General features: G+C 41.5%; 2 protein-coding genes across 7 annotated transcripts in view; one reads left to right on the top strand and one right to left on the bottom strand.

The window, feature by feature from the left end:
• The window catches only part of LOC135339646 (serine/threonine-protein phosphatase 6 regulatory ankyrin repeat subunit B-like), a 95,413-nt gene extending 85,587 nt beyond the window's left edge, over window positions 1-9,826 (bottom strand). For 4 of the 6 annotated variants that reach the window (XM_064535851.1, XM_064535852.1, XM_064535853.1 and 1 more), the window contains exons 1-7: window positions 9,678-9,826; window positions 9,494-9,583; window positions 6,366-6,464; window positions 6,113-6,211; window positions 5,584-5,682; window positions 3,405-3,503; window positions 2,484-2,582 (exon numbers count right to left, since the gene is read on the bottom strand). In XM_064535851.1, the coding sequence (XP_064391921.1) occupies window positions 2,484-2,582; window positions 3,405-3,503; window positions 5,584-5,682; window positions 6,113-6,211; window positions 6,366-6,464; window positions 9,494-9,583; window positions 9,678-9,680 (588 nt within the window). In that variant the 5' untranslated portion in view covers window positions 9,681-9,826. The remainder of the gene's footprint in view (window positions 1-2,483; window positions 2,583-3,404; window positions 3,504-5,583; window positions 5,683-6,112; window positions 6,212-6,365; window positions 6,465-9,493; window positions 9,584-9,677) is intronic. The other 2 variants (XM_064535856.1, XM_064535858.1) reach the window with 1 other exon arrangement.
• LOC135339652 (serine/threonine-protein phosphatase 6 regulatory ankyrin repeat subunit B-like) overlaps window positions 1-18,670 on the top strand; it is a gene marked incomplete in the record, with an annotated part of 1,209,744 nt that overhangs the window by 641,649 nt on the left and 549,425 nt on the right.

The following is an 18,670-nucleotide window of genomic DNA, read 5'->3' as shown; positions in this document are numbered from 1 at the left end:
ACCTAGTTAAACAGTGAAATCTATTAAGAGTGAGATAAAAAATAAATAACAGAACAAAGTATATATAGTATTACAAAGTATAATACTAAGCAAACTATATTATAGTCTCTTCGAGTATCGATTAATGATGAGAGATTGATTGAGTTTCAAACCACTACGCTGCCTTCTCATGGCACGGCGACATGATGCACATTTGTCGTTTACTGCATCGATTAACCAGTGCATGGTTTACTACACAGCTTTCTCTGCGTGCTGGCATAATTATAAGTGTCATAATTATAGGACCATATCTATCACTAATTATATATGCTTTGTGATGAGCAAGAGGGATGGACTATAGAGGTATAGGGGATGATGATTTGTACAAAATCTTTGAGACGTACATTCAACATTGTTATGCCTCAGGTGTACGTGTAGCCGCAAGAGGGACACGGTAAAGCTGACAGTGACTGTGGCTGTAAATGCTGCAATGCGACAAAAACTAACAGTTTCTATATATAGGCTTCTATAGCCACATTCTCTTGGATTTTGATTCGTAGATTACAAACTAAAGCTTCTTTCTTGAGTTATGGCTAGTTTGACTCACATTGAAAGCTGTTGCAGCTTTCGTAGCATCACTTGTTTGCATAAAAGTTTCTATTCAACTTATGAGTTATAGTCCTACACTAAAGCGCTAGCTTTTTACTAGCTACCTAGCTATTTAGTAGCCATTAATTGTGTGAGCTCTTGCAGACATACCCCTATATATATATAGAGAGATTATTCACTTTCAAATTCAAATTGAAAAAAGCTTAATTCCCCCTATACTAAGTCTCTAGTACTATAACACTACTTTTGATAGAAAGCATGACATAGCAAGGCTAGGCATTAACACAGCGCGCGCAGTTTGCAGCACTCGTTTGGCTGGCTTTTAATATCATGAATGCTACTTACTGAACATCTTTAAAATGTTGGCATCATAGTACTTCTTGGCCAACCATTGCAGTCTCACGACAGCTACAGCAACTTGGTGCACATTGGAGGAGGGCATGATTCCTACTGACTCCTCTTCGATCCACCTCACCAAGAGATACCAATAGATGTGTCATTCATTTTGGCTTGTAAACCTAAACATCTAGTTGTTCTATTATAGAGTAGTCTGAGTTAGCTAAACTAGTATGCAGTAGGTCTGTCCTGCTCTTTAAAAGCTAGACAGCTGACATTCAAGATATGAAAATAATTCCAATTGGGGTGCACTTGCCATGTCTTTTACAAGGTTGTAAACAGCAAAATGAGCAACCAGAACGCAATGTTGCTGCAACTATATATTTTACAAGGTTGTAAATCAATTGTACAGAATGACAACCACAATGCAAGGTTGTTACAACCTGTTTTCCAGGTTGTAACAAACTTTCTGCAACCAAACCACCTTGTAGCAAGCTTGTTACAACCTTGACATTTCCTATGGGATTACTTCTCTAGAGTACTTGAGTGATTGCTAGTAGATAGTGGCTAAATACAGCCTCATGCACGGTAAACCACGAAACAGTGCAAGGTTACAGCTGCAAATAGCTAGCGTTCTACTGCAGAGCTAACTGCGCGATCGCTAAATTATAACCGCAAAGTGTTTCAACCGCTTATAAGGCAATTGCCTTACAGTTATTGGCCTACTATAACCCTAACCTACGTACACGCATGCATTTGAAGAATACCTGCATGCTTTATTAATTACTCCATAGATGGAGCTGTAAAAAACAGATACAACGTATATCGACCTGCTTACCGTATTACTAGAATATGTAGTACATGAGCAGTAGTATGTTACACCATAGATATAGATACATGTAGAACAATAAGAGGGATTAGAAACGAAAACGTTTATGTGAAGCACTTCGCGTTATAGGGTGTGGCTAAAACTTATAGTCAGCATGCTCGTTACCTGTCTTGACTGCCATACAATATGCAAATTGATCACTTTTAATGTTGATTATAAAGAGAATCAAGCTCTAAAAGGTCGACTAAGCAACTCAGCCACTATCACTATAAACAAATGAAAGCACCCGCAGGTGCTGATGCCTCGGTGAAGGTGTCAAAGCTACATAACATAATGCTAGCTTTATCAAGATGAACATTTTTGTTTTGCTGCATGCAGGCAGAATCACAGAGAAAGAGTGGGTAATGATCGATATTTTTAATTTTGCTGAAGAGTGGGTAATGCTCAACGATGATTGTTGTTAAAAAGGATCAATGCCAACAGTCCAAGTCTAATCAGCAGAATCTTGCAGCTCTAACTATTACGTGCATCCTCTATTATAGATGCAGCTGTAAAACACAGAGGCCAAAAACCAAACCGTAGACCTACATATCTATACGAAAAACAAACCACATAAGCACCGCCATGACTATTTTAAACGCAAGTTTGGATTGGTCTGAATGTTTGGTTCTAAAAGGTGCGCCACTATATCATATAATTTTTGGCTCTGAAATCAATTACTGTAACTGACCTTGCTCTGAGTGTTGACTGTAGCCTTGGCTGCTAAGAGGACCCTCACCACCTCATCATGTCCATTGCTACTGGCTGCGTGGAGAGCAGTCCAGTTGTCCTGTATTAGAGTGAATATATACATTATTATATACAAGGAGCTTGCACGGTTTGAGCAAATACACTTCACGTACTAGTTAATGCACCGTTGCAAGTATACCGGAAGCAATAATTAGTGGGCGTTCAGAAATTCCAGGCTCTTAAATAAATAGGACTATTCTTAGTATAGTAGGTAGTTTATGCAGACGTTTCCTCCCGGAGGGACATTTAGGCTAATAACATAGAACACAACGAATATTCTTGCTGATCCATAAGATATAATATCAGCACAGATTTTATCTAGCACGTAAGTAATTGTCTTTCAAAAACCATATACAGTTGCCCAATTATAATAATTCATCTACATGTACATAGAAAAGTGAATGAATCCTAGCAAGGGAGGCTACTATTTGAGTGCGGCCTTTATCGAGCATATACGGTACATGTAATATTCTTACTGATCCATTTAAGAGACAATACCAGCACAGATTTTATCTAGCACGTACGTAATTGCCTTTCAAAAACCATATACAGTTGCGCAATTAACCTACAAGTACATAGAAAAGTGAATGATGGGTAAAGATCACGATTCTTAAAAGCAAATAACATGTGCAGGTCCAGGACACAGAAACAAATGGTACAGAATTAATGCTTATGATGAGAATACAATACTAACAGCGGTATGAGCAATTAAACACACCCTACTATTGTCTTTTTCAAAAACCACATACAGATGGGCAATAAATGTCTCACATAGAGCGCACTTTGAATGACAACCAGGACATGACAGAGGAAACTCTATGACTAGCTAATCTCTGAGATGTGTATAGCTAGATACACTCACCTCTTCTTGCATATCAACATTGGCTCCAGCATTGATTAGAAGTTCCACACACTTCAGGTGACCATTGTAACTGGCTGACCAGAGAGGGGACCGACCCGACTGTACATGTAGTACATGAGCAGTAGTATGTTATACCATAGATATAGATACATATAGAACAATAAGAGGGATTAGAAACAAAAATGTTTACGTGAAACACTCCGCGTTATAGGGTGTGGCTAAAACTACAAAGGATTATACAGCATGCTTATTACCTGTCCTGACTGCCATACAATCTGCTGATGTTAAAAAGTAATAGAATTTAGCTCTAAAAGGTCGACAATAAAATACTCTACAAGAAGGAATAGCCCTTACTATGAAGTCATGGGAGGTCAAGGACCGTGGTGTGTCTAAAAGTATACTAAGCCAGTTTGAAGGACAAACGTTTCTGAACAGTACAGCTTATCCATAGCATATATAGCATTTAGATACAGTAGAACCTCGCTAATCCGGACCCCTTTAATCCAAAACCTCGCAAATCCAGACAAAATGGCAAACTGAAAAAGAGGAGGGCTGTCAGTAGAATAGAGTACTGCGCATGCGCAATGTAAATAGCTTAGCTGAATCAGCAATACATTTAGCGATAAACTGCTCAAGACAATGGCCACTGCAAAGAAAACGAAGAGAGAGCTCACAAGACTCAACTGTATTGGAGAGAAAGTTGAGATAAAGACTATTCTAGCTAGCAGCTTCCCTTCTGGCCACAGTAATATCATAATACATGTACAAAAGTGTCTTCGTTAATGATTTCATAATCAATTAATGACATCTGGTAATCCGGAAATTTCATGTATTCGGATGGGGTCTGGTCCCGCTCTATTCGGATTGGCGAGGTTCTACTGTACATAATAACCAATGTCCTTCACTGTTTTGGCTTCACAGCAGGGAGAGAGAAAAGTTGACATGGAGTAATTCAAGAGTAAAAACAACGGACTTAGAGCTTGTCAGTGATGTAAACTTAATTAATTAATTACTTCTCTAGAGTACTTGAGTGATTGCTAGTAGATAGTGGCTAAATACAGTCTCATGCACGGCAAACCACGAAACAGTGCAAGGTTACAGCTGCCAATAGCTAGCGTTCTACTGCAGAGCTAACTGCGCGATTGCTAAATTATAACCGCGGAGTGTTTCAACCGCTTATAAGGCAATTGCCTTACAGTTATTGGCCTATACTAACCCTAACCTACGTACGCACATGCATTTGATGAATACCTGCATGCTTTATTAATTACTCCATAGATGGAGCTGTAAAATACAGATACAACGTATATCGACCTGCATACCATATTACTAGAATATTTTGCGGGCCTTTGCGAATGAGCAGAAATGTTGATCCTTTGCGATCTAACTATTGCGTTCTGGCAAGGATCATGTGTATTTATTTAGGTATTGCAGATTTTATTGTTCCGAATCATCACAGAGGCTCGAGGACTTTTTGCTCATTCAACCCAACCCTACTATTAGCCCATGCACTGTGCTAATGATCTATCATTATGTGGCCAAAACGAAAGTGTATACCGTAGATCTATAAACTACACTAATTGTTGTGAGGATTGAGCTAGCTATACATTATACTATTCGCCATGCTAGAGTTTCTAAAACAATCGTCCAGTCATACAGTTTCCTCTTCGCCATGTCCTGGTGATCTGTAATGTGCACAAACTAGTTTACTTACAAACTAATGTATAGAACAAATTCCTCAGATTCTGGGGAACTTGTGCATTTGCACTATCACTTTGACAATAGATACCAAGCCCAGTTGTCGACATAGCGTTAATTTAGAGAGACTGAGGCTAATTTATTCATTACCCAAGATTGTGTAGATTATGTAGTGTTGTTAATGAGGTTCATCATTGCATGTGACGTCATGCGTCAATGTGTTTGGCTAGCTAGCTGCTGAAACTATTATACAATATCTTTAGCAACAAAAGCGGCTGGCTTAAAAACAAGGTTTTTTGCTGTTTAGGCCCTCAATAGATAGAGTATGTAAAACACAGAGGCCAAAAACCAAACCGTAGACCTACATATCTATACAAAAAACAAACAACGCAAGTGTGGATTGGTCTGAATGTTTTGGTTCTAAAAGGTGCGCCACTATATCATATAATTTTTGGCGCTGAAATCAATTACTGTAACTGACCTTGATCTGAGTGTTGACTGTAGCCTTGGCTGCTAAGAGGACTCTCACCACCTCATCATGTCCATTCTGACAGGCTGCGTGGAGAGCTGTCACGTTGTCCTGTATTAGAGTGAATATATACATTATTATATACAAGGAGCTTGCACGGTTTGAGCAAATACACTTTACGTACTAGTTAATGCACCGTTGCAAGTATACCGGAAGTAATAATTAGTGGGCGTTCGGAAATTCCAGGCTCTTAAATGAATAGGACTATTCTTAGTGTAGTAGGTAGTTTATGCAGACGTTTCCTCCCGGAGGGACATTTAGGCTAATAAAATAGAACACAACGAATATTCTTGTTGATCCATAAGATATAATATCAGCACAGATTTTATCTAGCACGTAAGTAATTGTCTTTCAAAAACCATATACAGTTGCCCAATTATAATAATTCATCTACATGTACATAGAAAAGTGAATGATAGGTAAGGATCACTATTCTTATGAGAATGCAATACTAACAGTGGTATGAGCAATAAAACCTCACCTCCGCTTGGATATCAACTCGAGCCATAGCTGCAATTAACACTTCAACTACCCTCAAGTGACCATTCTGAGCAGCAACATGCAGCGCAGTAGCTCCATGCTGTACAGATTCAAGTAAGGAGTGATGAGAAGGTAAACACACACATCAGCTCACAGACCACGTTTTAGGTTAATACGCGTCACGACACACAACCAGAGGAAACTCTATGACTAGCTAATCTCTGAGATGTGTACATGCAGCTAGATACACTCACCTCTTCTTGCATATCAACATTGGCTCCAGCATCGATTAGAAGTTCCACACACTTCAGGTGACCATCGAAACTGGCTGACCAGAGAGGGGACTGACCCAACTGTACATGTAGTACATGAGCAGTAGGTTATACCATAGATATAGATACTTATACCACACTTACGTCACCACTAATTGATCTCATTGGTCAACAGCTGTAGGATATATAGAATATTAGCATACAGCCCCAGGCATGCACAGTTTTTCAAGTTGTTTTTTAGTTTTTTCATTTGTTCAAGAAAGTAAGCAAAGAGAAAAGAGCCATGCTTGACAGTACTAAGACTCAAAGCGACGGCAGAAACAAGGAAGGTGCTCTCCAACAAGATGGCTAAGCTTCCATGGGTCCATGGGCGCGGTTTAGATACATTTTATCCAAGGAGAGCTTGCAACTCCAGTAGGGGACGTCGAATGGTCAAAGCTTGGACCAAGGAAGCTCTTGAGCATCTGTAGGAGTCAACATGTTGCTCAACTAGCTCTTTGACGGCTGCAAAATCCGGCATAGTCTTGTTCTTTTTTGCAGTCTGCATCGCGATTGAATTGTTGCTAGGGGGAGGTCCTTTTATAGTGCTACGGTCACGTGGTATAAGTCAGATATGCCACACCTACTCGGAGGATATGCACCCTATATATCCTCCGCTACCGTGGTTACATACCCCTCGGCTCCGCCTCGGAGTAACCACGGTAGCGGAGGATATATGGGTGCATATCCTCCTCTTAGGTGTGGTATATCCTATACATATAGAACAATATGAGGGATTAGAAACAAAAATGTTTACGTGAAACACTCCGCGTTATAGGCTGTCTAAAACTACAAAGGATTATATTTATAGTGAGCATGCTCATTACCCATCTTGACTGCCATACAATGTGCTGTACATAGAATTGATTATTATGCTTCGGTGCGCATGCACAAGCGAGGTATACGGTAGTGTGTTTGTGTGTCTGTGTGTCTGTAGGCTGCTCAAGGATCAATGAAGTGCAAGTAAGAGTTTCTATAGGCTTCTAGTCATGGATTTTAATTCGTGGATTTGCAAAATAATGCTTCATTCTCAAGTTATGCCTAGTTTTGCTTGCCTTTTCAGAAGAGCACGTAGCCAAACTTGTTTACCGACTCTACTTAGTAGTTAGCTCTGCACGTAGCTGCAAGAGTGAGAAGAGAGCTGCAAGGCTCTGCTGATGGCAGCCATTAATTTTAGACTTGAATCTTGCCATCGATCGTTTTTAACAACAATCGTGGTCCAATCATTACCCACTCTTTTAGTTTGCATGCAGCAAATTGAAAAAAATACTGTTCATCATGTGCATTAGTAGCTTTATGTTAATTATGTAGCTTAGGCATCTCTACCGAGGCATCATGCAGCACCTGCGGTGCTTTCATAAAAGAAAAGAGAATCTAGCTCTAAAAGGTCGACTAAGCAACTCAGCCACTATCACTAAACAAACTAAAGTGCAAACCCTCGTCTGGAGACGTGACATTATTATAAAGAAACCAAAAGAGTTATATAATGCAGTGCATGTATAGTGATGAATATCATGTATGACTTATTAAACTGTCTAGCACAGCAACTTAGGAGCTAATTTTAAAACCAGACTGGAGGCACGCGCTGTGGACTAGCCTGGAGTCTCATGCAGAGAGGCTCCTGGAGTAGGATCCCAGAGTCAGCTAACAGAGACAAACCAGACACAATTCTAGCTTTCTATTGTATCGATCCTTTTCCACAAACAATCAGGCTTATGTTTCGAATAATAGCCGTGTTTAGTAGTACGCAAAAAGCTTCTTAGATTTAGCTCACCTTTTTTCTTTGCAAAATCTGCCAAATTTTAAGCCTTAGAAGAGAGGGAATGTGCAACTCAACACGTAGCTAGCAGAATTCAAATGTGGGCGGTTGAGTATGTGAATTTGATTGAATTGCTAAAAATAGAAATTTGTATTTTTAGCACTTAATGCACGCTCTTCTTTTATATACTAGACACTAGTACGCCCTTATAGCTAGGGCCTCTCTCGAATCAGTAAAATGAAACATTTCGTAGCCGCAGACTTTGATCAAGCATATATATGCATAGTAATTAAAGGTCCCAGTCTTTAGACTCGCAAGCCAGCACACGAAAATGAGACAGGAAACTCCGTCAAACCCCGTGTAGAGACTCGTGTAACATTTGCCACAATGTTTGTGACAACTCAAGTGGCTAGACCGCATGCGGTTACCACAAGATTGATAGTGACTACAAGATTGATAGTGACGTTGAATGCATGAATGCACGTGATGCTCACCACCATAGCCGGCATTAGCATGCAAGTTGTCGACTAGACTACCTTAGTATAGTACGTACTGAGAGCACTAGGAGACTTTTTGTGTAGCTGTTTTTAGTGTACATACTGTCTATAGCCATGACGTTAAGAAAGCCACAGCCACTTAGAATCTTATCTGATATGCTGTCCCACACAAGATTTTACACCGAGTTTGCTCAGTCTACTGTTTGCCGTGTAACAGACAGCTCGCGAGTCTATCCTATGTCATTCAGAGCATCATGTGATACCACACATGCATCAGCCTCAAATCCAGGCCGATTAAAATACGGCCTGGTATCTATTGCATGTGTAATTAATCATAGGCGTGGTCCATACACGCCCACGTACTATCTACTATGTATATGAAGCTTTATAGCCTAGCTAGCTAGCTGTGGTCGTTGTCAAGAAGGCTTGCACACTAGTCTGAAAGCAGAAGAGGCTCTCATCTATCTCTATGATGGTTAGATGGTCGTGAACTTGGTTTCTGTACAAATGAGAGCTTCTTCTGGCTTCAGACTAGTGTGCAAGCCTTCTCGACAACACCATAGAGGGCCACAGCTAGCTAGCAAGTCTTCTCGACAACGCAATAGAGAGCATAAGCCACAGCTTCACAGGAGACAAGCATTTGTTAAAATTAATACGGAAAGAAACTAGTAAACAAACTAGTTTACGGTAAAATTTTACAAAGGTTTACTAAAGTATAACGAATCACCCAGATTCTGGGTAACCACTCATGCAATAGAGACCAGGCCGTATTTTAATCGGCCTGGTCTCGAGGCTACACATGCATTGAACCTCACCTCGTTGGCCTGGTTTGGATCCGCCCCTCCTTCTAGTGCCAACTGAACCACACCCACATCACCCGTATCGCAAGCTTCCATTAATAATGACTGGAAAGATATTAAGATATCGTTTAATACTGTACAAAAACTGGCCAACTGAATGGAATCAGGAATACATTGACATGTAATACAAGTCACTCACCATCTCAGGATTTAGATCTAACTTTCAGAGTGACTTATAATTATACTGCATCCTCGACCTCAGTCGAGTCACGATCACTCACTGGTACGTACCTGGTCTCTCTCTAGCTCTACTACAGCTACAGATCTCAGTCATGAAAATCACCCCATTTGGTCTGGGGGCGTATCATCTCAGGTGATGCTATATACCTCCATTTGGCATGCGCAAGAGCTTTTTATGGTGATCGAGCATGCTGCACCTACATAGCCTCGATCCCAAGCCGCTCTTCCTCGATTAGGGTTAGCCTTGTGAAGGAGGCTAGCACCTACACCTTGTTTCATGGAATTTAATAGCATATTAAATGGGGTTAACAACAAGGAGCAGGCCGCAATGACGTCACTCATCTCAACGCATGTGCACTAAAGTTGAAGCCTCGTGGCAGTCTCAGAACTATTAGCAGTCACTTTGTGAGCATATCAGACGTCCATCATTCATTCATTCATTCATTCATCTTCTGTCTACCAATTCTCTCTACCGATTAGTGCCCGGTCATCGGCCATGGACCCCCCCCCCTCAGTTGGCAGGTACAGAACACCTAAGCCTTTAGCCAAAAGTTACTTAGACACCACCGCAGCTGGCACGTCGATAACCCCTCTCCATTCTAATACGAATGTGAAAAATCAGGGGCACAATTGACTGCCAAGGTGGTGTAGGATCAATACATATAGTCGCTAACCATGCCTTATACGTACCTCATGCTCAGTGCATGTAGCTATAGACAATAAATTAATAAATTATATCATGTCGCTGCATGGAGAGTATGGCAAACTCAACAAGTAGCAACAGAGTATGGCAAAATCAACATAGCAACAGAGTAAGCCTATGTACGTGCATATAGATGCTTTATTCGTATACCTGTATAGACAATACCTATAATGATCATGTCGCTGCATGGACTCAAACAGATAAGAGTATGAGTATGGCAAACTCAACAAATAGCAACAGAGTATGGCAAACTCAACAATGGCAGGGTATAGCAAACCACTGCCAAGGTGGTGTAGGATCAAATGCTTTATACGTAGTTAAGTACCTAGCTATATACAGTACATGTCATGTCGCTCCACGGACAGCGGCCAACTCAACAAGGTACGGCAAACACAGCAAATGGCAGGGTGATGGCAGACCCAACAAATGCCAGGTACCGGCAGGGTGATGGCATACCCACAAATGCCAGGGTGATGGCATACCCAACAAATGCCAGGGTAATGGCAGACCCAGGGTGATGGCATACCCAACAAATGCCAGGGTAATGGCAGACCCAGGGTGATGGCATACCCAACAAATGCCAGGGTAATGGCAGACCCAGGGTGATGGCATACCCAACAAATGGCAGGGTGATGGCAGACCCAACAAATGCCAGGGTGATGGCATACCCAACAAATGGCATACTAACAAACTGCCGAGTGTGCATGTTAATAAATGCCGACTGTAGCAAACGCAACAACTGGCAGGGCGTGGCAAACCCAGCAAATGAAAGCACCACAGGAGACACAAAGTTATTATACCAGGCAGACTAGATCAGTAATTTCTCATCAGCCCCCTCATCACTTTTAGCCTTCCCCCCAAAAGTTCATTATTCATTATTTGTTAGGTGTGGCCTAAATTAATGAGCCACACCCACTGTATATTAGGCAGTGGTCTACAATTAATGAGTTACACCCAGCCCACACGGCAAATTAGAAACCGATTACTGATGATGTAATGGTTGTGTACCGAAATATTGCATTGTCAGCATAATGAAGAGTGATTAGTGACCCCTTATGGCCTCATCAATTTTTAAAAAACCATGTGGTGGTGGGAGGCTGCTGGTCTGCTTTGCCTGGTCTGGTGAACATTTTTGCTGCATGCAAACTCAGAGTGGGTAATGATCGACCAAGGTTGTTGTTAAAAAGTTCAAGTCTAAAATTAATCTCTCTGTCAGAAAATTAATGACTGCCATCAGCAGAGCCTTGCAGCTCTCTTCTCACTCGTGCAGCTACCAATTAGCTAGCGTTCTAGTTCAGAGCTAACTACTTCGCAGAGTAGCAACACTCGGTAAACAAGTTTGGATACATGCTCTGGCATTCCAAGTAAGCAAAACTAGGCATAACTCGAGAACGAAGCACTGATTATTGTGCAAATCCAAGAAAACATGACTAGAAGCCTATAGAGAAACTCTTACTTGCACTTCATTGATCCTTGAACAGCTTTAGCAGTCTACACTGACACACACACACACAAACATACTACCGTATACCTCGCTTGCGCATGTGCACCGAGGCACAATAATGGCGAGTATGGCAAAACCCAACAAATGGCATACTAATAAACCAGAGTATAGCAAATGCAAACTCAACAAAATAATGGCAACACACTCAACAAATATAGCCGAGTAGGGTGTGGCAAACCCTGGTATTGCAAGTTAACCTCAAGTAGCGGGGTATGGCATATTTACCCCCCTGGGCCCATCCCCCAAAATAAATGTCGGGGCAGGTCAATCAAACACAATATACACCTCAGCAAGCAAAGAGCCACAGTACACTTTATGAACTGCTCCTGCACGCACCACAGGTATCTCGCAAAGTTCGCAGGTATGGAAAACTCTGAGTATGGCAAACGCAGCAAAACTCAGTAGGGTATAGCTATGGCAAACTCAACAAATGGTACCAACAACAGGAGGGGTATGGCAAACTCAACAACATTTAGGAACAAGTGCAGGGCAAACTCAGAAAATGGCACCGACAAAAGGCGGGTTATGGTAACTGGCAGCAAACTCAATAAAATGGCAGGGTAGGCGGTATTGGCAAACCTACATGTCTTGATAGTAATGGCCTTAAACGATGGTCGCCACCCATCACAGCCATGGGAGATATAAGTGCACCTCCCTACAGCAAGCAAGCAAAGAGCACTTTTAAATTATACACGGCTCACCGCAGGTACCGGATCAATGCCCCGCCTGCTAAACACCCTGACAATCAGGAGTTCTCAACTACGGATACTCAGCTTCCTACCCAACAAAGAAGAAAGTAGTCTCGATCTAACACTATCATTATAGTCAAACGCTCCATGGTGGAATCGATTGCCATCATGAAGGGGGGGGGGCTGAGGGCTGAGCAAGCCACTATAATATACATTGCTATAGTGGCACTATTATAGGGTATAAACACATTGGAACTAGGCATACATGCACAGCCGTTATTCTCAGCCATGCAAGCCATGCCCCTTATGCTTACTAATGTACACGGCTATATACAATCGCCAAGCTCAGCAAAAAGTAAAATTCCATCATGGACCACGTATGACCACAACCTTCGGGAGGACGCAGCAGCAATATAGGACAGCGTGATTGGTAAAAAAAAAAAAAAAAAAATAGAGGCTGGAATATTATATGTCGGGCTGGTGTCACATTTGCAACTCCTCAGACCCATTCCCAAGCATGCAGCCGCTCCAAAATAGCCCAGTATAAGGGGCACTAGCGTCGCTCGGTGTTGTCGACTCCACCCCCCAAAGCAGCTACGGCTGGTGGGACTGGAAACCTACAGCTCCGATTTCTGTATGTATATATAATTATGTGCAAACCAAAATAAATTAAACCATGCTGCCCACAAGTGCATGTATAACCCCAAAGAGAGCGATATACTCTCTTGCACAAAAACAATGAAACAGCTAGCTTGTGCACGTTTAGTATACTTACTCCACTTCTCAGGTATTTGTTTACATTTTCTAGTTCATCCCCATGTTATCACTACATTCACCACAATCATTTTTAATTTACCCGTATTTCCTAACTTTAATGGTAACCTATATCTATCTGCAACATGCCTGGCAGCAAGGGGCCAGCCTACAAAAGACATTACCATGCATGCATGATCTGCAGGCCAAAAACTAAAGGGTACCATTTACACTCAACAGCTGGAAGCGCGGTAATGCATGCACACCATTAAAAGCCGAAACCTGGGAGGCAGAACCGAGCCACCACCCAGATAATACCCAATGTAGTTAGTATGTCGTAAACAGATTGGGATATAGTCAAAGGCTCCTTACAAATTACATGAAATTTCCGCCCAAAGACTACACCTGCAGCAGCATGCATGGTGATAAAACCTCAGGGACAGGTCCCATATATTAACATTGCAAAAAGGCAAATGGCATGGCAGCTTATTATTGATCTATTATAACGCCAGCGTCAATGATAGAATCAACAACGATATGTTGCAGTATAATTATCGTATCAGTATTATATGATTGCTATATATATAGGTGCGCATGCAATGGAATAGTAAAGTGCTCATCTCCCGCAGACGGCGTTATACAGTGGATATAATGAAACAACCGCGGAACAGGCAACGGCCCCCCCCCCTCTTGGAGCTTAGCAAATTCTCAGGGATGGGCGGATGGCCAATTAAATTGGAATTCACTATAATATTGTAGAGCACTAAACTAAATAAAGGCGGGGAGGACAAGGGGTTGCTGTCCCTCATTGGACATACCTCAGCATGTTTGTGACTGATTGATGCATCTACCACATTCCATCACTTAGACGGCTTTCGCCGCCTGAATGTCGCTGCACGTTCTGACATTCAATGGTGGTCAACATTTGCTTCACAGTGGAATACATGCCACTTCCTGCTCGTTCGCTGCATCAAGGACAACCCTATAGTTTCACTGTTATACATGGGGCTGCGGTGCCTATGAAGCAGGACAATGGTTCCAACTCCAATGGCCTAACCCAAGGGAGGATTGCCATATAGTTATATATCGATAAAAGAAATGATCATAGCAGCAGGCAAACGCTGGGTTAGACATTCGGTTCGTTTCCAATCAGATAACTCAGCCGTGGTATAGCCTCATGAGGAGAGATGTCTGGTCTCTATTACAGCCAAATTTAACTTTACAGTGTTGGCATCCCATATTAGAGGAATACATAACTAATTAGCCGACGCTCTCTCTCGCAACAATCACTTCTGCATATGCTATGTTATATTAGCTTACATGGCGTTTTAGTCAGTTCAACGACGGTAGACTACTCAGAAAATCTCGCTTTGTCCACGCATATCCACAATTGGCCTGAATCCTCTTTACTATACTGGCCACTCCTTTAGAATCAGAGCAATAGTGCTAACAGCAAGCGTTATTTGCATGGTCAAGCTCTGCATGCACATGCACTCCTTGGCTACGTTTTTCCCAGCATCATAATTATAGAAAGAGCCGAGAAGTAATCGTTCTTCTCTAACTTTGGTTGTTGTGTCTTGTGTCTGAATTATGGAGCTAATTCCGTCATGCCCTTAGTACATTATCTATATAATGATGATTATACCGGTATACATGAAATCAAGATAGGCTTCCTATATACACTAACTAAAGAAAGATCTGTAATATCATGGAGATAATATAACATACGTCAGACTGAGTAAATAAAAGGTACATAAATGACAATAAAGGGTTGTTTGGGCTCAGCTTGGGAGTATTTGTGAGTCGAAGGGACTCATTCCTCACCCAAACAAAAGATAGACGTAAAGATATGTGGTAAAATACCATTTTAAAGAAAACAAGATCTGGCTAATATATAACCCCCGAAAGGCTGAGGGGTTAATCCCCTAGGCGGGGATGCCCATTCAGATGAACAATGCTCTTGAACCCCAACCAATATCATTATGCTATTGGTTTGCATATAATATTATTAGCAAGTAATTCTGCATAACGATATACTCGTAGAATTATACCCGATACTGCGACACAAGTTGTTAAATGGAATTTAATAGCATATTAAATGGGGTTAACAACAAGGAGCAGGCCGCAATGACGTCACTCATCTCAACGCATGTGCACTAAAGTTGAAGCCTCGTGGCAGTCTCAGAACTATTAGCAGTCACTTTGTGAGCATATCAGACGTCCATCATTCATTCCCCTCCTCATTCCCACCCCTTGTACTTATAATTATGCTTAGTTCTTTTAGTTCATTCCCCTCCTCATTCCCACCCCTTGTACTTATAATTATGCTTAGTTCTTTTAGTTCTTTTTGTATCTCCAGTGTCGGTCAGTTTGCACCCTGTCCGGCACTGTGACAAGAGCAAATCATGTGCATGGGCACCAGATTGAGTAATAGGTTACTGTGGTAAAATACCATTTTAAAGAAAACAAGATCTGGCTAAAATATAACCCCCGAAAGGCTGAGGGGTTAATCCCCTAGGCGGGGATGCCCATTCAGATGAACAATGCTCTTGAACCCCAACCAATATCATTATGCTATTGGTTTGCATATAATATTATTAGCAAGTAATTCTGCATAACGATATACTCGTAGAATTATACCCGATACTGCGACACAAGGTTGTTAACAGGCCGATTAAATTAAACAGCCTTGAATCGAGGCTAGCACCTATGTACCGTATATCTTCTAATTTATCGGACAGCAAAAAATTATTATTTTGGAAATTGTCCCGGTATAAATTGGAACAGATTTTTATACAGCATGCAAAGCAGAGCATGCAAAGCTAGTGTGACGGGAATAATTAGAACAAGCAAGCAGCTGCATGCGAGCTAGCTAAGTTTAATAGAACAGTGTGCAACTGAATAGTTGCACTAGCTACAGGGGAGGATCCAGGATTTAAGGAAGGGGGGTTCTTATACAGTACTTCTTGTCCGCGCAAAGCGCCGAAATTTTTGTGACCACGCCCCTTTTAAAGTACCACGCCCACTAATTAACCCTCATGTTCTCCCTCATGATTTATAAGCACAGGAGAGATGGTTGTGACTGGAGGAGAGATAGTAGTGGTCCCCAGTGGAAAGACAGACGGTGGTGGCTGGTGAAGAGGAGACTTGGCTATACACTTGTAGAACTTGACCATCAATAATATTAATGATTATAGCAATTATACATGTAAGTATGCAGTATCATTCAATATGCAGTGTCATGCACTCTCCCTTACCTGAAACTTTCCTCTTCTTACACCAGGAGTCAAGGATTCATGGCTAGATATAATAATATTATCGCTTGACCACGGTGCAAATCAATGTGGCTGCAGTAGCCAGCCCCACCCTCTTGTTATGTAGAGAGAACCAGCCCCACCCTTTTATTATGCAAAGAGAACCAGCCCCACCCTTTTATTAAGCAGAGAGGACGTACTTTGTACGACTTTGTCACGACAGTACAGTTAGCTAGCTTAGACTCGCCAGCCAGCCCTTGAGAAATGGACTGGTCAAACTCCGTGTAGAGACTCGTGTAACGTTTGCCACGATATTTGTGGCAACTAACCGCATGCGGTTACCGCAAGATCAATGATAGTGACGTTTCACTAGAAACTCTACGTATCACATGCAGTATACTGACGTCACGAAAACCGCAGCCCGGAGTTTGACCAGTCTATATACTGTTCGCCAACAGTGCAGTGACGGCATGCGAGTCTAAGCTAGCTAGCTAATAGATACTAGCTGGAAGGGTAGTTCGTACGAACCCAACGAACTACCTCTGGATCCGCCCCTGAGCTATCTAAAACTAGCTCTCAAAGCTATCTAACTGCAGCACAATTTACAAATTAGTAGTCTACGTTTAGGAGCATAAAATTAAGGCCACTCCAAGTGATACTCTGGTTTCTGGTCCACCGCCCGCATCAGATTTTATTCTTGGATTTCTATCTCATTATTGGATTTCTATCCCATTATTTCTACTACGCATGCGCACAATGGTCCATGTGGTACAAAATAGTGTGATAATGATATTCATTTGCAAAATAATGAAATTCATAAGGTGAAATTGATAATGACATAATGAGAAAAGCCGCCCGCCCGCATGCAATTAGAAAAACTTCAGGACCAGAAACCAGAGTGTCACTTGGAGTGGCCTAATGACAATATCTTCGATCGGGACAGAACTGCGTGCAAAAATATTAGACTCATGGTAGGGTCGTTTTTAAACTGTGGCTATTATTTTTAATTTGTCTTATGAATGTTGAATGGAAAGTTAATTTGGGAGTCAGATAGAGATGAGCGTTAATTTTAAGGCCACTGTTAGTTGCATATACTTGTTTCAGATCAATTACCTCCCTCCTCAGTTTTGCTCACCTGCTTATTTAATTGCTGATGTCAGCCATTATTTGAGGTCAAAGTCACTTTTTTTTCCCATGTGCAAGTTGCATTGTGCACCAAAAAGCCAGTGCGTAAAAAATATTTTTATGTTTAGACTCCGTCCTTTTGTGTATTTTCGTCAGTTAAAAAAAAACGGGATATGACGTCATCAAATAATGGGATAATGAGTAATGAAGACCTCCCTCCCTCATCTGGGTTGAGCTAGTATTCTCATCTGAAACAAGTATGCAACTAACAGTGGCCTAATGACTCAAATTAATACCCGTTTATAACATCGTATCTAAGTAACCTAGCTAGTGGGTTATTTTGAGGCACATTCACGGACTGCCCAAACTAGCTAGTCGCGGATTTTAGAGGTTCAATTGGCCACAGCAGAGATCGAGGTCTTTCAACCTATTTTCGAGATTCAAGGTCAATCCTCGAAAACCTTATATAGATAGTGCATCGAGCATGCATGAATGATTCATTGCCTCAATTTAGGACAAACCTGCAAAAGTTCATTACATTCGAGGTATATATATAAGATCCGTCATCGTTTTTAAGCCGCGGCTATTATCTAGCTGCCACATCGCTATTCCGGCGCTGTAAGGGTGACCGAGTCTACTGTTCTCATTTAATTTACATAGCAGTGCAGTAAGTAATAATATATAGCGCACAAGAATAATACCCCCCCCCCCCCCCACCCGGTACATGCAATCATTCTGGTATATTTATAGCTATTAATAATTATGGGATATCGAAACATTTCAACAATTTACACAAAACACAACATACACAACCACACATAGTGATAAAGCTGATCTAAGGGTTCTGTTCTGGCATCTCTACAGTCCATGGACCAGAGTGCTGTATTATGTGCACCTCCTCACAGCTCCTATATATGCATGGAG

This window comes from Halichondria panicea, chromosome 8, assembly GCF_963675165.1.
Source record: "Halichondria panicea chromosome 8, odHalPani1.1, whole genome shotgun sequence".
Lineage (NCBI taxonomy): Eukaryota > Metazoa > Porifera > Demospongiae > Suberitida > Halichondriidae > Halichondria > Halichondria panicea.
This window is presented reverse-complemented; position numbering and strand designations above follow the sequence as displayed.